This window comes from Amblyraja radiata, chromosome 15, assembly GCF_010909765.2.
Source record: "Amblyraja radiata isolate CabotCenter1 chromosome 15, sAmbRad1.1.pri, whole genome shotgun sequence".
NCBI lineage: Eukaryota > Metazoa > Chordata > Chondrichthyes > Rajiformes > Rajidae > Amblyraja > Amblyraja radiata.
The window spans coordinates 13,942,822-13,966,260 of record NC_045970.1 but is presented as its reverse complement, the minus strand read 5'-3'; the positions used below and the strand labels follow the sequence as shown (position 1 = coordinate 13,966,260).

At 42.1% G+C, this 23,439-nt stretch overlaps 1 protein-coding gene and 1 non-coding gene across 2 annotated transcripts; one reads left to right on the top strand and one right to left on the bottom strand.

Annotated features, from left to right (window-relative positions):
- Positions 1 to 487: 487 nt before the first annotated feature.
- Positions 488 to 679, bottom strand: LOC116981667. Its single transcript, XR_004414272.1, has one exon. It is a non-coding gene; the product is annotated as a U2 spliceosomal RNA (small nuclear RNA).
- A 10,044-nt stretch (positions 680 to 10,723) lies between these two features.
- On the top strand, positions 10,724 to 19,450 carry LOC116981032 (interferon-induced protein with tetratricopeptide repeats 1-like). Its single transcript, XM_033033652.1, has 2 exons — positions 10,724 to 10,791; positions 17,844 to 19,450. The coding sequence occupies exon 2, from the start codon at positions 17,851 to 17,853 to the stop codon at positions 19,282 to 19,284; it is 1,434 nt and encodes a 477-aa protein (XP_032889543.1). The 5' UTR covers positions 10,724 to 10,791; positions 17,844 to 17,850; the 3' UTR covers positions 19,285 to 19,450.
- The last annotated feature ends 3,989 nt before the right edge of the window (positions 19,451 to 23,439 follow it).

Sequence of the window (23,439 nt, the reverse complement as noted above, 5' to 3'; positions counted from 1 at the left end):
AATATCGATGTTCTCCGCCCAAGTGGTTTGGTATATGCCACCACTGTGATGTTGTTATCTTATAAACGAACATGCAAATTTGGTGGATTACTGAGCAAATGCTTCACTAGAATTAAGTAAGTTAATGTATAACATGTTTAAGTCAATTCATATTGGCATTAAGTATTACAAGCTCAGTAACACATCAGGACACATAAGATGTTACTCAAAACAGGTGGAAGTGTACAACCATAATCCTTCCTGCCGATAAATTCCATGATAGCACTACAGATTAATCCATTTGCCCCCATATTACAGGTATGGAGATAGTTTTGAACACTAGTATCTCAGCTCATAGGAAAGGTACAAAGTTCAGTAGCTGGTAATGCTGCTATATCCCAATTACTTTGCCACGTAGTTGATTGGTGGTTAATGCACCATGACTGATAGTCTTAATGAATACCAGATAACAAAGTTGTGGATGGTCAACGTAAATATCTGGATATATATTTTGTGCACCGTTCCCAGAGGCACTGCAATACTGGGTCGATGCATGGAGTGGACGGAGCAAGCCCCTATTCCATCTCCCTGTTCCAAAATTCAATTTAATATATGGTCCCTAGATAAGGGACGTATCAGATTATTAAACTGATAAGAACAGATACTACACTTGATCTTAGCCAAAAGGCCGAGAAGCGATGCAGCTAAAGCTGTATCCAAGGATAGTTTGTCGTTAATATATAGACATGCCATGACGGAACGTTTCTAAGTGTCAGGGCTAGTTGATTCTGGATAACTTTGACTTAAATGCCGCAACGCTCATCATGGTTACTCCATCCAGGTAATTGCGGTATATCCGAAACTTATATGAGAAGGTACTGAATAGTGTGCATCTTCAAGGTCGATGTCTACCATAAAGTATCCTTGGATCCATGGTAGTAGTTACAAATCCCATGAATGGGTATACCTGGTGAAATACTCAAGTGGTTTATCAACGATGGTGCGACATTCACCATCGTGGGAGGGTAGACCCCTTGCGGTGCTTGCAGAATTGGTGGCAAGATATTAATTCTATTCCCCTTTTATTTATTTTTTGGTATATAACTACCAAGAGTGATAGCTTCCTAACCAGGCGTGATTCACCCACCCCTTGTTAGTACAACCCTTAACCTTTATGTGATGGTAGGAACCATACTTATCTGTCTTCATTGTTGTTTTCTTCGGTTTCTGGTTCCTTGTTCTTGTAGAGACGATGTTTGTTGGGGGGTGGCGCATTTTCCCTGGGGCCTGCTCTGGGCCGTGGCCTAAAATGCTACGGGTTTGGCATGCAGGCCCCGAGCTTTCACCAGTACCATAAGGTAGACGCACCTGGTGGACACGTAGAGGTACTGCTGTCTGGTTTAGTGTGGTGCTCATTCCAGACTCTGCCCTCTTGTGCCGAATAGTTTGAACACTTCGTCCAGTTTTTTAGGACTGGTTTGGTAAGTGCCAGGTAGCAGGATCTGTGCTTGTGAGGTCGGCGTTCTCATAGTCCTGTTAATTTCATAGATTGAGGGCAGGTTTGTGAGTTCATTTGAGAAGTTATGAGGTATACAGTTGAACAGTAGGGTCAGGTGTTTTGCCATACTACCCTTCCCTTCTGGAATGAGCAGGTGGACATGATAGCCGACGTCAGGGTACCAAATGCATTTTTTAAATATTTAGGTTAAATGCGCTGCTCAATGTATCCCCCAATAATGGCGGGCACTTTGAGTAAATGCAATTTAGGGGAAGCGTGATAAAACCAACGCCTCATGGCTACCTGTCTTGGAGAGGTTTTTTGGAAAAGACAGGTAGTAAGCTGGCCATCAGTTGAAACTGAAAAGCCATCTCGCTAGTGGTGGAGCCACATAGCGGCCACACCCAGCAGCTCTTCCTGATCCTGTACCTCAAGCATACTCCCGATATTGTTCAGCCAGTGATCCCTCTTCATGACCAGCCCAGCCACTGGTCACCCCAAAGCTAACCACACTAAGGAGGAAGCGATGGGCAGTGCCTAGGCACTGTGGAGGGTATGCCTGAACCCTCCAGCGAGACTGCCCCTCACGTAGCGTGTCTCGCAGGAGCTCCTGCTCCAGGAGCCGCTCCAGCGGCTCAGGCGGCTGTCTCCCATGCGGGTGGAGAGACGTCCCCTCCGACAAGTCGGAAGCCACCGGCCGGATGCCTCTTCGGATGGCTGAACATCCAGCCCGCAGCTCAGGCACTAGCGGGACTGGCCTCGGCGCGGTGTGGGGATAGCGGAACGCCCGGTAAATGTTCCTACCGCCTTCTTCTGGAGCTTTTGTGCCTTGTAGTAGCGAGAGCGCCCCTCTAACAGCGCGTCTCGCAGGCACCTGCTCCGAGAGCCGCTCCAGCGGCTCAGGCGGCTCTCTCTCCCCCCGTGCGGGTGGAGAGACGTCCCGTCCCAAATCGGGAACAGCTGCCGGATGCCTCTTCGGGTGGCTATACATCCAGCCCGCTATCGAGCTGGCCTCGGCATGGTGTCGGGGAATAGCGGAACACCGGGTCGCTCCTACCGCCTGTTGCTGCCCCCCTTCCCCGACGGAAACCGTTCCTCCTCGAACGGGGGACAGTTTTGTTCCAGAGCCTTTTTCTCTGCCTGTAAAACACAAGCAGAAAAAGGGGCTCCCCTGTAAAAGAAACCCGACCTCAGGGTACTCACCTGACGGTCCGGTTCATTCTGTTGCGGGAGAGCCTAACTCCCGCTGCCGCTGTTGCACTGCTGGCGTAATGCCGCGCCTGCGCACTGAGCGGGTTCTTCACGTAGTCACTCACGTGACTCCGAAGTAAAATTCATCTACCTGATGTTCAAGTATAAGGTAGGGTTGAGTGTGCTGAATCATCTGCTCTACCACTTAATCACAAGATGCAAGACATGAATATAAAAATTGGGGGTGAGGGAATTAAATTCTGTAGTTGGAATGTCAAGGGAATTAATGAACCTATCAAGAGAGGCAAAGTGTTAGCTCATTTAAAATCATTGAAAACAGATATAATATTTCTCCAGGAGACACATCTTAAAAAGGAAGCACAACACAGATTGAAAGCAAAATGGATTGCTAAAGCGTACCACTCTTCATTCTCACATAAAGGTATACGCTTTAAACATATATCAACGATAGAAGACATTGAAGGCAGATATATTGTAATAATAGGGGAGTTATACTTAAAAAAGGTGACTCTCCTCAATGTGTATGGACCAAATTTTGATAGCCCTCTGTTTTTTAAGAGAATTCTTAACAATATCCCGGAATGTACACAACATAACTTAATAATCGGTGGAGATTTAAATTGTACATTGGATGCTTGTTTGGATAGATCATCAACTCAAAGAAAACTAAAATCTCGATCAAGTGAATTTTTAAATTCATACATTAATACTACTAATATTAAGGACGTTTGGAGAATTGAAAATCCATTGGGCCGAGAATATTCATTTTACTCACCAGTACATAAAACTTACTCAAGGATAGACTATTTTTTAGTAGATTCAAAAATTATCCCATTTACCTATAACTCACAATATCATAACATCATAATCTCAGACCACGCTCCATTAACATTTATGATCAAAGTAAACGGAATGGCAGAGACACAGTCACACTGGAGATTTAATCCCCAAATCTTAAAACATAAGTTATGTAATGAATACCTAGTTAAACAGATTTAAATGTTTTTTGAGGCTAACGATAGCCCTGAAATCTCTGCTTCCCTTCTTTGGGAAACATTTAAAGCATTCGTACGAGGAGCATTAATTTCTTCCCAATCATTTTTTAATAAAGAGAATAGGGCCAAACAACACAAACTGGAAATGGAAATAAAGCAATTAGACACAGAAAATGCAGCAGCACCATCCACGATAAAACACAATAAAATTGCAGTGTTGAAATATAAATTAAACAAGATATATTCAGACCAAGTTATAAAACTTTATCAACATACAAAACAATTACATTTTGAATTTGGTGATAAACCACAAAAACTATTAGCGCGTCAACTTCGCAAATTGGATGGGGAAAAAACAATATACAAAATTAGAACAGACAAGGGAGAAACATTAACACTGCCTAAAGATATTAATGATAGATTATTACAATACTACCAAAAATTGTATTCATCTAAAATAACAGAACAATCAACGGGAATGGAAACATTTTTACAGAATTGTAAGTTTGCGGGTCTAGATCAGAAAGAGATTGAATTGCTAGGGGCTGAAATTACGATAAAAGACATCGAAGAGTCAATCAAATCTTTAAAAAACGGAAAGTCTGCAGGCCCCGATGGTCTAAATTCGCTTGCTTTCCCCACGCCTACAGACAATGTACAAATACGCATATACTCAACAGAAACTCCCAGAAACTCTAAATGAATCTACAATCATACTCATACCAAAAACGGACAAGGATCTTGAAGACCCAGGTTCATACAGAGCTATAGCCCTCTTAAATACTGATCAGAAAATATTAACTAAAATTCTATCTAATAGATTGAGCTTAGTGATCAGCAAATTAATACATCCCGACCAAACAGGGTTTATCCCCAAACGGTATTCATTTTATAATCTGAGAAGATTATTTAATATTATATACTCCAATAGAATCCCTAATGCAGATCTAGCAATTATCTCGTTAGATGCTGAAAAAGCATTTGACCAGGTAAAATGGCCGTATTTATTTTCGGTGATGGAAAAATTTCAACTAGGAGAGAAGTACTGTACATGGGTTAAATTGTTATATTCTAATCCAATAGCTAGAATAGTAACAAACAAAATGTTATCAACTAAATTTAATCTCTCTAGAGGCTGTAGACAAGGATGCTCACTATCCCCACTATTATTTGCTCTTGCAATCGAACCCCTAGCAGAAAGCGTTAGAAACCATCCAGGAATATTTGGATACAATACTAGAGACACAAGGAATAAAATCTCCTTATATGCAGATGATGTACTAATATATATTACAAAGTTAGAAACTAGTATTCCAAACCTATTAAATCTAATAACTCAATTTGGTCAGTTTTCGGGATATAGAATTAATTGGAATAAAAGCAAAATTATGCCAATAACAAAATTCAATTTACATACAATACAACAATCCCCTTTTAAAATAGTTAAAGATAAATTTAAATACTTAGGAATCTATGTAACTAAGACATATACCTCTTTATTTAAACTAAATTTCCCACCCTTACTGAATAAACTACATAAGAATATTCAATACTGGAAAACACTCCCCATTTCTATGCTTGGGAGAATTAATGCTATAAAAATGATTTTTTTACCGCGACTGCTGTACCTACTTCAATTAATTCCGATATATATCCCAAAAACTTTTTTCAAAAAAGTCGACTCCATTGTTACAAGTTTTGTCTGGGATTATAAGAATCATAGAATAAGTAAAAAACATTTATGTAAGTCAAAGATAAATGGAGGTTTGGCTTTGCCAAATTTCTTATTTTATTTTTGGGCAGTCCATATTAAAAACATGAATTTCTGGCTGGAAGAAATGGATCAACAACCAGATTGGTTAATGATGGAAAAGGAAGACTGTCTACCTTTTGAAATTGGACCGATCATATTTGCCCCCACAAAACTGCACAAAAAAACCTATAAAGAAAACCCCATAATACATAGTGGAATACGAATTTGGAAACAAATAAAAAAAGATTTAAAATTGAATAATATACCACTCTGCCTACCCATTGTAAATAATCCTTTATTCAAATCATCCTTTATGGACAAAGGTTTCACACAATGGAAAAATTATGGAATCAAAAATATAGGACATCTTTATGGGAAAGGTACTTTTCTTTCATTTCAAGAGTTACAACAGAATTATGGACTGCACTCAAATAATTTCTTCAGATATCTACAAATTAGAGATTATGTTAAATCTAATACACAAGTCTACAGGAATAGGGAATCAGAAATTCTTGATGAATTTTGAACAAGCATCCTAATACTGAAAAACTAATAGCTTATATTTATAACACCCTACTAAACAACGAGGTACCACCGACCGAACCATATAGATACAAATGGGAAAATGAAATAGGTCACCCTATAACGAAAGATATGTGGGACGAAAGTTTACAACAAATACATCAATGTTCATTAAATGCTAGACATACTTTAATACAATTCAAGGTCTTACATAGACTACACTACTAAAATAAAACTAAATAGAATCTTCCCACAAATCTCTTCTATTTGTGATAAATGTCTACATCTGGAGGCTAATTTAACATACGTTTGCAAACTGTATAAAACTTAAACATTTCTGGACTGATATTTTTGAAATAACTTCAGAAGTTATTAATACAAAACTGGACCCAGACACAAAATTAATAATACTTGGAATATCAGAACAAAGCTTAACACTCACAACAAACCAAATAAATTTCCTCGACTACAGTATAATAACCAGGAAAAAATTAATATTAAAATTTTGGAAAGGCCCTACAACCCCCACAATTAAAATGTGGATTACGGAAATGTCGGAGACCCTATACTTAGAAAGAATTAGACTTGTCTTAATGGACAAACAAGATCTTTTCCATAAAGTTTGGGCTCCATTCATTAACTATCTGAAGGGATAGATTGGCACAGCACGAGGACCCAACTGAAACTTGAACTCAGGACCAGATGAAAAGCTATACTTTATAACCTACGAACCTATCTCCATTGATGTATTACAGGTAACCCATTCCACCTCCCTTGTTTTTCTGTTGTTTTTTTATTTTATTTTTTTATTTGTAACTTTCTACCCTCTCTTTCTCTCTCTTTCTATAAAAAATAAAAACACTAGAAGCAGAAGTAATTGATAATGGAAAATTTTAATAATGTATGACTGATGTATATGAAAATTTTTTTTACTATAATATGTAACTATATTTTATAATATGTCTACTTCTAATAAAACAAAAAAAAAAACAAAAAAAAACCAACAAATAACTTACTCATACTCGACTCATTGCATCTCTTTAATTCACTTCTGTTGAAAGGTCCTAGATCTGAAGATGACGGTTTCTCTTTCCACAGATGCTGCCTGACCTGCTGAAATATTCCAGCATTTCCATTTTTTAAATCATGCAGAAGAATTGATGGATCTGATTTAGTCAGCCTTTCATTATTCTAATCCTTGCAATTCCTTATATTGAGAAGGAAATATCCTCAATCTGGACATATTATTAGTTTTTGCATTGGACCTCTCCCAATGGACAGACATTGTAACATATTTGACCATTTCAATCTGGCATTTCGTTAGTTGTTTATATTTCACACACATCTTGATGAACAGTTTCTCCATTTCCGGTGTGGTTGGTATTGTGCAGACAGTTCACTTAGTTACCAATGGAGATTAAAGGACATATTGGACAGGATGTTGCCATTCTTTCAACAGTTGCTTCCTCTTTCTTTGTTAAAACATTTTATATCCCTGAGTATTTTCATCTGACAATTGGGTTTCACCCACTAGACACTCCATCCAATTGCCTCATAGAAGGCTTGGCAGCTTCTCAGCCCTATCCCTAGTCCCTTAATCTGAAATATATAAGCCCTGTATTGATACAGAAACGGTGTGAATTGATTAATATAACCTTGAAACTCACTCTGTCAGTTCCTGAGTCAGATACATTACTGGATTGACTGAGTCCTTAACTGGGTGACAACCCTTCCATGTGTATTCAAATGCACGATACTACCTACATAGTATCTACAGGCTAGTCATGAGTTACCAGCGCCCGACTTATGGTTATCACAACATAAGAACAAGCTGCCATAAAACCCTTATGTTTGTACATTCATTTATTCCTAGGAATGGTGGCACAATGGCACAGTGCTAGAGTTGCTGCCTTACAGCGCCAGAGACCCTGGTTCGATCCTGACTTCGGGTGCTTGTCTGAACAAAGTTTGTACGTTCTCCCTGTGACCAGCGTTGCTTTTCTCCAGAATCTCTGTTTTCCTCTCACACTCCAAAGTCGTACAGGTTTGCAGGCTAATTGGCTTGGTACAATTGTAAATCTTTCCTAGTGTGTGTAGGATAGTGTTAGTGTGCGGGGATCGCTAGTCGGCACGGACTCGGTGAGGGTGGGCTAGAAAATGTTGGCAGTGGAGGATGTTCAGGTGAAGTGGTGGGGACAGTGAGGGGTGAGAGGAAAAGCCACGCAGATAGTGAGGCGGCAGAAGATGACCAGATGATGGGTCAGCACAGGGTTAACGGTGAGGGTCAGACTGATGATTAGGATCCGGGGGCTAGGGAGTGGGATGATGATGGGTGTGCCTGACATGACTCACATTTGAGCAGATGATGGGAAGGTCTTCAGAAGTTGATGGAAGACAGAGGTAGCTGTGGGAGTGGGACAGGGCTAGACAATGCAGAAACTTTATTCATTCTGCCACCACAGCATTACAGTTTTGGGTCTGAAGAAGTGTCTTGATCCAAAATGTCTTCTATTTCTTTTCTTCATAGATGTTGCCTGACCGGCTGAATTACTACAGTTATTTGTGTCTACTTTCAGTGTAAACCAGCATCTGCAGTTCCTGCACACTAGTTTTGTATGGTGTTTAGTTTAGTTTTGAGATCCAGCATGAAAACAGGCCCTTAAGCCCAACAAGTACACACTGACCATGGTGATCCATACACTTATTCTGTGCTACACACTAGGGACAATTTACAGAAACCAATTAACCTACCAACTTGCACGTCTGTGAGAGCACCCGGAGAAAACTCATAGTCCCAGGCAGAACATACAAAGTCTGTACAGACAGCACCCATATTCAGGATCAAACCAAGGTCTCTGGCGCTGTAAGGCAACATCTCTCTCCCGTTGGTGTCACAGCTTATGCCAATGGTAACCCTGCTGGGAAGAATGTTTCCGTGTGTGTCACGTTAGAACATTCTACTTGGGGCTGTTGATTGAATAATCATTGTTAATGATGCTGCAAATCAAAAAAAAATTGTGTAGGAAAGAACTGTAAATGCTGGTTTAAATCGAAGATAGACAAAGCATACAAGCATATGGTGCAACACAAGCATAGAAATAAAATGTTTTAGAATCAGGTGGCGAGTGGCCTGGAACATAAAATAGGTATATAGCTTTCAATCTCCTTTTTCCTTTTCTTCTTTTATTTTTATTTTATTTTTTTCGTCTCTTTCTCCTTCTACTTCTTCTTCTTTCTTCATCCGTCTTTTGGACTATCTTTCGATCTCACGCACCACTTACGTCAATCTCTACTTTTCTACTCTTTTCTTCCTTATTCCTGTTTTGCTATTACATTTTTTTAAAAGAAGTTGTATATGAAATGTAATATGTCAACAAGTGTTAGGTACTGAGGTACCACATTATTGTACTTCTAGCAAAAAAACAACTCATTTTTAATTTGAAAAAAAAAAAGTCGAAGATAGTCACAAAATGCAGGAGTAAGTTATCGGGACAGGCAACATCTCTGGAAAGAAGGAATGGGTAATTTTTCGAGTCGAGACCCTTCTTCAGACTGATTTTTGTAAAACAATAATGTTACATCAACATGTATGATGTGGAAGCAAATCATTATATATTTAAGAGGGAAGACGTGAATGGGGCAGTAAGAGGATCAACAGAGATGGTGGGAAAGATTGTGGAATATAACTACACCCCAAACAAGCAGCCTGTTTGCATTGACAAGATTAGTGCACCTTGACAGCCCTTTGAAGTCCACAATGTCCACTTTTTTCATGTATTTGAAGTCTCCATCATTACGTTAGGGATAGGTTCCCAGTTCAAAATTAAGAGGCCGATTGGTGTGTCCTTGGCATTATTCTCTCAATGTATTTGTACCTGTATACAACATGTGCAAAGCACAAGACCTCTAGTTCCACCATCTCTTCCATGGAACTATTGTATCAATAATCTAGTCATCTCATCCCGAGTTTTCTTGAGCACATGTGATTGTGTTGTCTCTGGGGATGGAGCTTAATATTTCAGACACTTAAGCATGAACAGTTGGGTTACCTGCGGTCTAGATTATGTCATTCCAGAATTTCCCTCACACCACCCTCTAACCTTATCCATCTTATCAGCTTCAGGCACTGCACCCAGCACTAGTTCTCCTTCCACTTACTTCATTCCCAGCCCAGGTCAATTGCAACTCCTTCTAAAGCCATAGCCTCCTGCAGAGGACTGTTTGTTGTGTCACAACAAGTGCAAATTCACTGTGTAGGAAGGAACTGCAGATGCTGGTTTAAACCAAAGATAGACACAAAATGCTGGAGTACCTCAGGCAGCATCTCTGCAGAGAAGGAATGGGGGATGTATCAGTTCAAGACCCTTCTTTAGACCCTATTTCATGTCATAGTCATAGTATTAGTGTACAGAATTGAAATAGGCCCCTCTGCCCAATTCATCCATGATGACCAAATTGCCCAACAGAGCTAGTCCAACTTGAGCGCACTGGCCCATATCCCCCCTCCCCCCTCCCACCTCATATGCAAAAACAAGGAGCCCTTCCAGGCTCTTAGACCATCAATGCTCGGACCTAGAATGCTACATTGAACCTTTGATCATGCGTTGTTTATATAGGTATCTGGGCAGATTCGCAATGTTGCCTTTAATTATTCATCATTGTCATTACACGTCTGAGTTTCAGTTTCTATTCCCAATCAAGAAATACAGGAAACTATAAAGGAACTGTCAGGCATAACATTCAGAACACCTTTAGATTGATTCAACCTGTGAAAGCACTTCACGAGCTGAGAAAGGAATACAAAGTGTTTTCCATCCAAGCAACATAAGGAGGTAAGGAACATTCCTACTGTGTCTATGCTTACCTGCACATTATTATTGAGAATATGGTTTACTGAAAATTAGTGGATCAAATTGCAATTAATTTGAACAACTCAGAATGGTAACATTGGCTGGCACGGTAGTTTAGTTTAGAGATACAATATGGAAACAGGCCATTTGGCCCTCCCGAGTCCACACCACCCATTCGCACATTTGAGAGTCAAGAGTGTTTTATTGTCTTATGTCCCACATTGAAACAGAAATTCTCATCAGCAAAACATTAATCCATTCTTGATGCCTGAATCATTGCAAGTTTCTACCTCCTCAGATACGGCCTCCACGAACTTGTGGTTTCGATACTGCTGAGTAATTCCAGGTTTTTACTGTCTTTGTTATAGACATTGACGTAGAACAATACATCACAGGAACACAATTGCCCCTGTAAATTGCTCCTAATGTGTAGGCAGTGGATGCGAATGTAGGATAACAACACTAGTGTGCAAGGCTGATCGATGGTTGGCTTGGATGTAGTGAGCTGAAGGGTCTGTTACCGTGCTATATGTCTAAACTCTCAACTAATTCCTTTGTCTGCACATGCTCCATATCTCCCCATTCCCTACATATTCACATCTATCAAAAATCCTTTGAAATGCCACTATCATATCTGCTTCCTTCACTAGCATTGGTATATTGCAGGCACTGACTACTATCTGTATATAAACTAGCCCTTGCATCTCCTTTAAACATTCTCCCCTCCTCCCCTCACCCCCCCCCCCCCCCCCTACTCTGCCCCTTGCCCTTCCCACCCACGCATTCACTCCATCCCCCCTCAACCCCCCTATCCGCTCTTAGCGGCTCTCCAGAATCGCAGCCATTCCCTCCCATTGGGTTCCCATTGTGACGTAGAACACGCAGGTATTACTGCGCAGTTGCAGGTGACGGGCACGACAAGTGGAAAAGGGATTTATTAAAGCTTAAAATGTGAATAACTGTTAAAATATAACAACAAGTTAAACGTTAAAGTCCATTTGTTCTTGTTGAGCCTCTTGTTGTGTTCTGCAGCCGGGGGAGGGTGACAGCTTCAGGCGGGGGCTGTCAGGGGCCAGTGGGGAAGTGTCCTGCAGCCAGGGGAGGGGCACGGCTTCAGGCGGGGTCTGTCGGGGGCCATGCAGCACAGCCGTGCTCTACCGATGTCATGCCCTACCGCTGCCTACCCCTGTTGCTGCTGTGGCCGACCTCTGCCACTGCCTACCCCTGTTGCTGCCATGGCTTGCCACTGCCATTGCCACTCCCTATTGCTGGCGCTGCCTCTTGAGGGGCTGTCGGGGGTCGGGGGGTGGGAGAGCGTCCTGCAGCTGGGGTAGGGGGATGGCTTTATGTGGATGCTGCTGGGGGTGAGGGGAGGGTCCTGCATCTGGCGGAGGGGGACGGCTTGAGGTGGGGTCTGTCGAGGGTAGGTAGGGTGGGGGGAAGCGTCTGGCAGCCAGGGGAGGGTATGGCTTCAGGAGGGGGCTGGTGGGTGGGAGCGCCCTGCAGCTGAGGAGGGGGACGGATTCAGGTGGGGGCCAGTGGGGAGCGTCTGCAACCGGCGGAGGGGGATGGGTTTAGGCAGGGGCATTCGAGGGCGGGTGGGGGGGAAGGACGGCTTCATGTGGGGGCTGTTGGATGCCAGTGGGGGGGGGGGGCGGCGTTCTACAGCTGGGGACGGGGACGGCTTCTGGTGGATGCGTCCTGCAGCTATGGACAGGGATAGCTTCAGGTGGGGGGTGGAGCACCCTGTAGCCCAGTGAGGGGATGGTTCAGACAGGGGCTGGGGGGGGGGGGGGAGAGTCCTGCAGTTAGGGACGGGACTGGCTTTCTGGAGGGCTAGTACAGGTTTTGTGGGCTGAAGGGACTGGTTTCCAGAGAACTAGGATGGACATTGTGGGCTGAATGGTCTGCAGCTGGGGACAGCGACGGCTTCTGATGAGCCTGTCGAGGGCCGCTGGTGGGGGTTTGAGGGGAGCTCTCCTGTAGCCTTCAGCGGCCATGGACTGTCACTGCTGTGCCTTATCATTGCCGCTCCCCACCAGCTTCAGGCAGCTTGGGACGGGGACGGCTCCCGGCCCCAGCCTCACTCAGCGGCTCCCGGCCCCGGCTCTGACCTCGGCCTCAGTCAACGTCTCGCAGCCTGGACCATGTCCTCACACAGCGGCTCCCGGCTCCGGCGTCAGTGGCTCACGGCCTCACTCGGTGCCCCCGGCACCAATCAGCGGCTCCCGGCACCACTCAGCTGCTCACGGCTCCCGGTTCCACTCAACATCTCCTGGCTCATCGTGGTGGTCCCCGTAGGCGCTGTCTACCTACGCTATCTACCTACGTTGTCACTTTCTGCGAGTTAAACGCCAAGATTCCTCTTATCCTTGTGCAGTCTTACCTTCTCCTTAATTACCTTCTCGTCTTTAATGGATAGGATCGATAGGAAAGGTTTGGGAAAGGGATATGGGCCAAAACGCTCAAAATAAGGGGTGGAATTTGTGGATGTAGGCAAGGTACTGAATGAGTACTTTGGTACCAAATTGGCTCAATGAGACTTTGGTGAAGCTACATTTGAAGTACCACATGTTATTCTGGTTCCCCCGATATGAGGAAGGATGTACTGTTGCAGTTGCTCTTGCACTGTTAGCTGCAGTCAATGTTGGGGAAGTTAAAGCCACCCACTATGACAACAACGTTGCTTTTAAACCTTTCTATAATATGTCTACAAATCTGTTCCTCAACCCCCCCTGGTGATCAGCATGCCTATAGTACTATCCCATCATAATGACTGTACCTTCCTTATTGTTTACCTCAACCACATTTCCTTAGTGGATGTATTCTCCAATGGGTCCTTCCTGTGTACAGCTGTGACATTCCACCTTATTAATAGTGCGATTCCTCCACCTCCTTTACCTCCCTCTCTATCATGTCTGAAACATCAAAACCTTGAAGCATTAAACTGCCAGTCCTGTCCCTTTCACAACCTAGCGACTATAATGTTGTAATGGTCACAACATTATCGTTCTATAGAGGCTCCAGGCTGATTCCCTGCCACAGAGGGGAGTGGAGGCCAAATCACTGGATGGATTTAAGAGAGAGTTAGATAGAGCTCTAGGGGCTAGTGGAATGTAGGGATATGTAGGTATGTTACAATACTAACCTTCAGCGGCGCTGCAGTTCTGCCACTGGCCGTTTGCGCTATTTTGGCGCCTTTGAGGGGGGGGAGGTTTTTTTTCCTACCTTGTCCTGGATTATATATTATTGGAGTGCAAGCTTTTGCTGAAGAATTGTTCCGACGGCCGTTCTGTGTATTTTTGTTTTTTAATCGTCCGACACGTTCAGTGCTGGAGTAATTTTACATTAAATTCCTTCCATTTAGCCTATAAATCCATGACAATGAGATTTAAAAATTATGTTATATTGTGAATTCTTGTGTGAATGTTATTTGGACACTTAGGCTATTTAAAAATGTTAATCTATTCTTAAGAAATTGATAGGTGTTTAGATCTAGTAATTGAATTTTGTAATTAGCTACAATTAGGTAACTAACTAATTATATGTTTTAATTTCAAGTCATCTAAGTAAGATTGTTTCATATTTGTTTCAGAATGCTTCAATCTATAATAACTCAAAATTTATTTCAGTTCTCTTAATTTTTAAGAAAGTTATGGCCATTTGACTGTCCTCGATCACAGCTTTTGAGTTAAGTCAATGGAAAAGCAATAGGGAACAAGATGCTGATTTCCAACTATGAAAATGGCCATAACGTTTTTAATACTGAAGATATGAAAGTGAATTAGGTGTCAAATTAAACTTCTTTTTATGCTTTATCTGATGGGATAAATTACAGACTTGATTTTTTAAATCTCAAAATGTTGTAACATTGCTAGGATATGGGGAGAAGGCAGGCACGGGTTATTGATTGGGTATGATCAGCCATGATCACAATGAATGGCGGTGCTGGCTTGAAGGGCCGAATGGCCTCCTCCTGCACTTATTTTCTATGTTTCTATGATTCAGGCTCTAAGCTCAACCTCTTTTTCCAAAATACTACTTGCATTGAAATAAACTCAGCTCAGCCCCTCAGCCCCACCATGTTCATTAAACTGTCCCTGATTGTCCTTTCTTTGGGACTTACTTTTCATAATCTCCATCTTCCCATTAGTCTGACCTGCTGCTCCATTTCCCACCTCACTGACACTCTAAATTCCATCGAGTAGCACTAGAATACTTTCCTATGAGATAGTGGGTTCCTACCAGTTCAGGAGAAACGAATCCTTCTTGTATGGGTCTCACCTACCCTTAAAGGGAGCCCAATGATGAATATACCTGACGCACTCCCTCCTGCACAAGCACCTTAGCCATGTATTGAACTGTACTATCTTTCTATTTCTTGACTCATTAGCACGTGGTATGGGTAGTAATTTGAGGTTACAACATGGATGGTGTAGACAGAACCTTTTTCCCAGGATGGAAATGTCCAACACTACTACATGGCTATAAGGTGAGAGGGGGATCCTGGATAACATGGAGGTCCTACACTTAACCTACTACCCAACTCCCAAAATTGCAGGACCTCATCTCCCTTCCTAAATATGCCATTGCCACCAACCTGGACAATCAACTCTGGGGACTCACCCTCCCCTCTCAGAATATCCAATGTACTCTCCCAGTCATCATTGACTCCAGCATTAGGGAGACAACTCACCATCCCAGAGTCTTGCCTGGAGACTGCTTCAATTCAGTTAGAAAATAAGCAAATGCAGCTATGCAATTTCGTTCAAACCAAGTGTTTGAATGGCAATAAAAGGCATTCTATTCTATTATATTGTCTAATCTGCTGACTACAGTGCATTCAGAAAGTATTAAGAACCCTTCACTTTTTCCACATTTTGTTACGTTACAACCTGTGTTACGTTACAGCCTGGTTTGGGAACTGTTCAGCAGCTGACAGAGCAGCTCTCCAGAGGGTGATAAAAACTGCCCAGGGTATCATTGGACTCCCCCTGCCCCCTCTGGAGGACATTTACCACTCCAGATGCCGCAGCAGGACCTGTAATATCGTGAAAGACATTACACATCCTTGTCACAACCTTTTCACACTGCTGCCCTCAGGTAAAAAGGTACAGGTCGCTAAAGTCACGCGCTGCCAGACTCAAGAACAGTTTTACCCATCAGCAATCTTGGAACTGAACTCTGTCTCGGGAGCGGGTTATGGGGAAGGAGGGGGGGTGGGAGACAGTGTTAATTTATGTAAATGTGAATCCATGGGTGGGTTTGGGGAGGGAGGGAGTGTAAAAAGTATGAGTATGTGAATGTTTGAAGTTCTTTTAAATGGAGAGACACAGTAATCTCGTTGTATGTGACACATGCAATGACAATAAAGCATTCTATCTATCTATCTATCTATCTTATTTTAAAATGGATTCAATTATTTTTCATATCATCAATCTACACACAATACCCCGTAATAAAAAAGTGAAACAGGTGTTTAGAAATGTTGGAAAAGTAATAAAAAATAAATAACTGGAATATCACATTTACATAGGTATTCAGACCCTTTGCTATGACACTCAAAATTGAGCTTAGGTTCATCCTGTTTCCATTGATTATACTTGAGATGTTTCTACAACTTGATTGGAGTCTATCAGTGGTAAATTAAATTGATTGGACATGAATTTGAAAGGCACACGCCTGTCTATATAAGATCCCGCAGTTGACAGCGCATGTCAGAGCAAAAACCAAGCCATGAAGCTGAATGAATTGTCCGTAGACCTCAGAGACAGGATTGTGTCGAGACACAGATCAGGGGAAGAGTATAAAAAATGTCTGCAGCATTGCAGGTCCCGAAGAGCACGGTGGCCTCCGTCATTCTTAAATGTAAGAACTTTGGAATCACCAGGACTCTTCATAGAGCTGGCTGCCCGGCCAAACTGAGCAATTGGGGGAGAAGGGCATTGGTCAGGGAGGTGACCAAGAACCCGATGGTCACTCTGACAGAGCTCCATAGTTCCTTTTTGGAGATGGGAGAACTTACCAGAAGGACAACTATATCTGCAGCTCTCCACCAATCAGGCCTTTATGGTAGAGTGGCCGGACGGAAGCCACTCCTCAGTAAAAGGCATATGACGGCCCACTTGGAGTTTGCCAAAAGGCACCTAAAGGACTCTCAGACCATGAGAAACAAGATTCTCTGGTCTGATGAAACCAAGATTGAACACTTTGGCCTGAATGCCAAGCGTCACGTCTGGAGGAAACCAAGCATCGCTCATCACCTGGACAATACCATACCTATGGTGAAGCATGGTGGTGGCAGCATCATGCTGTGGGGATGTATTTCAGCGGCACAAACTGGGAGACTAGTCAGGATCGAGGGAAAGATGAATGAAGCAAAGTACAGAGAGATCCTTGATGAAAACCTGCTCCAGAGCATTCTGGACCTCAGACTGGGGTGGAGGTTCACCTTCCACCAGGCCAACAACTTTAAGCACACAACCAAGACAGTGCAGGAGTGGCTTCGTGACAAGTCTGTGCATGTCCTTGAGTGGCCTAGCCAGAGCCTGGACTTGAACCCGATCGGACATCTCTGGAGGGACCTGAAACTAGCTGTGCATTGATGCCCCTGAGAGAGCTTGAGAGGATCTGCTGAGAAGAATAGTAAAAATTACCCAAATACAAGTGTGCCAAGCTTTTAGTGTCATACCCAAGACGACTTGAAGGCTGTAATCGCAGCCAAAGGTGCCCCAACAAAACACTGAATAAAGGGTCTGAATACTTATGTAAATGTGATTTTTCAGTTATTTATTTTTAATTTCTTTCCAAAAATTTCTAAACACCTGTTTTAGCTTATTTATTATGGGGTTTTGTGTGTAGATTGATGATAAAAAACAATAATTTAATCCATTTTATAATGCTGTAACGTAACAAAATGTGGAAAAAGTGAAGGGGTCTGAATACTTTCTGAATGCACTATATTTGTGAGATTGAGGGACAGACCAGTTTCAGGAGATCTGACATGGAATTTGATGAATTTTCTTCTCTTGCAGCAGCAGAATGGGAGATTTGTTGAAAGAGAAGCTCGATCAGCTTCAGTGTCACTTCACGTGGGGCCCACAGAAGGAGGCCATTGACCTGGAGGATATGATGTACAGATTACAAGATGCCATAATATTTGCAAATAAATATCAAGCCGCATCCTACAACCAACTCGCTTTTGTAAACTGCTTGCAAGGCAACAGTGAGGAAGCTATTCAAAACTTAAAGGAGGCTGAAAGGATTCTGAGGGAGAATCACAAAGATGCATTTGAAAGAAACAGCATCGTCACCTATGGAAACTTTGCCTGGGTGCATTACCACATGGGACAACAGGCCAAGGCCCAGTCCTACCTCGACAAGCTGGAGATGATCTGTAAACCGCTCACTGATGGTCCTCGCTATACAGCAATGATACCTGAAGTGTATGGGGAGAAGGGGTGGTCATTGTTGAGTTCTGCAGCTGAATACTATGAGGAGGCTATGAAATGTTTTGAGAAAGCTCTGGAGGAAGATCCCAATAACACGGAGTGGATCATGGGCAAAGCAACTGTTCTGTTTCGTCTGGAAGCATTTTCTGGAACCCCAGAGAGTCATGAACGGAGTCAGTCAGTGAAGTATCTGCGGCGTGTACTGGAGCTAGATCCAGATGATTCAATGGCCATGGTGCTGCTGGCCTTAAAATTGAAAGGACGCAGTAAAAGGGAAGAAGCAAATAAATTAGTTGAGCAAGCATTGCAGAAGCCCAGTAAAGATCCATATGTGCTTCGCTATTCGGCAAAGTTTTACAGAGGGGAAAGAGCAGTGGAGAAAGCAGTCAATCTATTGAAGCAAGCATTAGAATTAACTCCACACTCATGCTTCTTGCACCACCAAATTGGAATGTGTTATAGAAGTAAACTGAACATGCCTGGTAATAGAAATTCTCGCAGCCCCGCAACTCAGCAGCAAACTGAGTTGATCCGTCAATGTAAATATCACTTTGGAAAAGCCTCTGAGTGCCGTCCAAGGTCAGCTGTTAGACCAATGCTGGACTTTGCAGATATTTACATAAGAAGTGGAGAGTATTCTAAGGCAGAGGAGATCTACAATAATCTGGTGAAATTGGAGGGCATCCGTCCAGAAAACATACAGCAGATTTGTTTACAGGCTGGGTCATTTGAACTGTATCAGAAAAGATCGGAATCAAGGGCCATCAGCCTATTTGTGAAAGGAATGAAGATTGAATATGAATCAAGAGATCGGAAAAAGTGTAAGGAAAAATTGGAGATGTGGGCAGATAAAAAACTTTGCTATGCTCCACGTGACAGCACAGCTCTTGGTGTGAGAGGGTTACTGTATCAGCTGGCTGGGAACAAGTCCAGGGCTATTGAATACTTTGAAAAGGCCTTGGAGATTGATCATGAGAATGAAGAATATCTGTGTGCTCTTTCAGAATTACGTCATAATCATTGAGGATCACAAGGATGCTTATAATATGCACCGATTTCATCTGATCGAAGGATAAGTTTGGTGATGTGTGTGTTTTACTAATTATATTCTGATAGCATCTTCTTTGAATGAAGGCTTTACTTATGAGTGTAAAGTTTTCAAAAATGATCTTGTGCTTCATTTAAACATTTTATTTTAATTATTCTACTTTTAAAAATAATAACACCTAAAGCACACCAATCAAATGGGATTTAGTTATGTAAGTGTGGAATTTGTGTTTATTGTGGAAAGATGGGAATTGGTAAATGGCAGCACCAGGAACCAGATATCGTTGAGGCTCCTGGCAAGTTTCCTCATCTGAGTCTTTCACCTTAATCATTTTACTCTTTATTTTTTCTTGTTTCTCAATGCACGATTATAACTTTGGAATGATTTAATTTTCAGGATCATTATAAGATGTCCTACATTGACATGTCTATTAATTAAAGCTTCAAAGCAGAGATTAGTTCTGCTACAACCAAATCATAGGAACACAAACAACAGATCCTTAAAGTGTGCATCCTACTGCTGGGGGTGTTGGAGGAAAGGCTGGTGAGGGGGTCTGTTGGGGGAGGGGAGGGTACCAGGATAGTTAATGGAATTTCAAGAGATGATATTATTGACAAAGGAAAGATTCAAGTTTACATTATCAGGCATAATAATTAATAATCAAGGACAATGTAGCTACCAAACTCTAATCCATTTTGAAAATACTAATGGATTCGTAATGGAGCCAGAAATTGGAAGTAATTAATGGAAAGATGAACCCTTCCATGTGGCCATCCCCAACAGTGTGGCTATAGCCAGATGGCATTCCTGTAATACTTTGTACTATAATGACTATAATACTTTATACTCTGTAACTTTGGCCAGAAACATGGCGACTCTTTGTGTACTTTGTGTATTGTATGCAAAATAAAGAATTTCACTGCATCCAAGTACGTGTGACAATAAAGTATCATTGAATTATTGAATCGTTCAACCCTCTGTGTAAAAAAGCGTGCCCCGCATATCTCCATTATACTTCACCCCATCACCTAAAAACTATGCCCTCTTATGTTGGACATTTCCAAAATGATTCTGACTGTCTGTCCTAACTATGCCTCTCATAAGTATATATTTTTCTATCCTCTCATCCTCCGGTGTTCCAGAGAAAATGATCCAAGTCTATCCAACCTCTCCCTGTAGATGAAACCCTCTAATCCAGGCAGCATTCTGGTAAACTTCTGCACTCTTGCTAAAGCATCCACATTTTTCCTGTAATGGGGCCACTAGAACTGCATGCAATTGCAGACAATTGTGGACATAGCCCAGACCATCACGCAAACCAACCTTCCTTCCATTGATTCCATCAATACTTCAAGCTGCCTCGGCAATATCACCAGCATAATCAAGGATGAGTCTCATTCCCTTTTCTCCTCTCTCCCATCAATCAAGAGGTACTGTAGTTTGAAAATGCATACCTCCAGATTCAGGAGCAGTTTCTTCGGCCTTGTTATCAGGTAATTGAATGGTCCTCTCATAAGCTAGAGTGCAGCCCTGACGTCCCATCTACCTCATTGGAGACCTTTAAACTACCTTTAATCTGACTTTATCTTGCACAAAATGTTGCACCCTTTACCCTTTATCTGTAGACTGTGGCAGTTTGATTGTAATCATGTATAGTCCTTTCATTGACTCGATAGCATGCAAACAAAAATGTTTTACTGTACCTCAGTAAACATGACAATGATAAATTAAACTAAAAAGTAATGGCCATTGATTGATTTAGTACAAATGATGGTTTGTGATCCAGGTAAAGGCTGATTCATTCTATATTTGATAGTGGGATTTGCAGTTTCACAGATTCATCTGCATCTCAACGCACAGTCTTACTCAGTTTTTGCTGAGCCGATGGGGAATAAAATTCACAGTTGGATCAGAATAAATGAGTCTCTGTATCATCTTTCTCTCTCATTTTCCTTTCCCCTGACTCTCAGTCTGAAAAAAGATCATGACCCGAACGGCACCTGTTCCTTTTCTCCAGAGATGCTGTCTGGTTGCTGAGCTACTCCAGATTTTTGTGTCTATCTTCAGTTTAAAGCAGCACCTGCAGTTCCTTGTTACACATAATTCCAATACCGACACATATCGGACTGTACGTTATCCATATCACTCTATTTCCAGCATATCCATATGCCTGTCCAAATGTCTCTTAAATGTCACTAACACATCTGCCTCACCCCCTCCAGAAGCATGTTCCAGGCACTCACCACCCTCTGTGTAAAATATATGCCCCACACATCTCCTGTAAACTTTGTCCCTCTCAACTTAAAGCGATGTCCTCAATTATTTGATACTTCCATGCTGGTAAAAAGGGTGTAACCAGTATATCCTATCTGTGATTCACATCATTTTATATACTTCTATCAGGTTTTTGCTGCATCCTCCAGCATTTCAGAGAAAACAATACAAGTCTGTACAACCGCACCCTGTAGCTAATACCCACTAATCCATGCATCATCATGGTAAACCTCCTCTGCACTCTTGTCAAAGCTCCCATGTCCTCCCTGTAATGGGACAACTAGACCTGCACACAATTCTCCAAATGTAGTCTGTAAAGCTGCATCATGACGTCTTGTATCTTCAACTCAATGCCTCATATTTGGTATTAAGCAAGTATACTATATGCCTTCTTCATCAATTTATCTACTTGTGTTGCCACTTTCAAGGATTTATGGACTTGGACCCCAAGATGGGACTGATATCCCCTCTGTAAACCAATGCTCCTAAGGGTCAGGCGGTTAAATGTAGATTTTATCCTTACATATGACCTCCCAAATTGCAACACCCACACTTGCTCAGATTAAACTCCATCTGCCATTTCTGCACACGTACGTGTTGCTGATTTATATCCTGCTGTATACTTTGACAGCCTAAACTAAACTAAACTCACCATATTTACTTTGCAGGATCTCATCATATAACCATATAACCATATAACCTTATAACAATTACAGCACGGAAACAGGCCATCTCGGCCCTACAAGTCCGTGCCGAACAACTTTTTTCCCTTAGCGGTGTGCCTGCCTGCACTCATACCATAACCCTCCATTCCCTTCTCATCCATATGCCTATCCAATTTACTTTTAAATGATACCAACGAACCTGCCTCCACCACTTCCACTGGAAGCTCATTCCACACCGCTACCACTCTCTGAGTAAAGAAGTTCCCCCTCATGTTACCCCTAAACTTCTGTCCCTTAATTCTGAAGTCATGTCCTCTTGTTTGAATCTTCCCTATTCTCAAAGGAAAAACCTTGTCCACATCAATTCTGTCTATCCCTCTCATCATTTTAAAGACCTCTATCAAGTCCACCCTTAACCTTCTGCGCTCCAGAGAATAAAGACCTAACTTATTCAACCTATCTCTGTAACTTAGTTGTTGAAACCCAGGCAACATTCTAGTAAATCTCCTCTGTACTCTCTCTATTTTGTTGACATCCTTCCTATAATTGGGCGACCAAAATTGTACACCATACTCCAGATTTGGTCTCACCAATGCCTTGTACAATTTTAACATTACATCCCAGCTTCTATACTCAATGCTCTGATTTATAAAGGTTAGCATACCAAAAGCTTTCTTTGCCACCTTATCTATATGAGATTCCACCTTCAAGGAACTATGCACGGTTATTCCCAGATCCCTCTGTTCAACTGTATTCTTCAATTCCCTACCATTTACCATGTACGTGCTATTTTGATTTGTCCTGCCAAGGTGTAGCACCTCACATTTATCAGCATTAAACTCCATCTGCCATCTTTCAGCCCATTTTTCCAAATGGCCTAAATCACTCTGTAGACTTTGGAAATCCTCTTCATTATCCACAACACCCCCTATCTTGGTATCATCTGCATACTTACTAATCCAATTTACCACACCTTCATCCAGATCATTGATGTACATGACAAACAACAAAGGACCCAACACAGATCCCTGAGGCACCCCACTAGTCACCTGCCTCCAACCCAACAAACAGCCATCCACCATTACCCTCTGGCTTCTCCCATTCAGCCACTGTTGAATCCATCTTGCTATTCCTGCATTTATACCCAACAGTTGAACCTTCTTAACCAACCTTCCATGAGGAACCTTGTCAA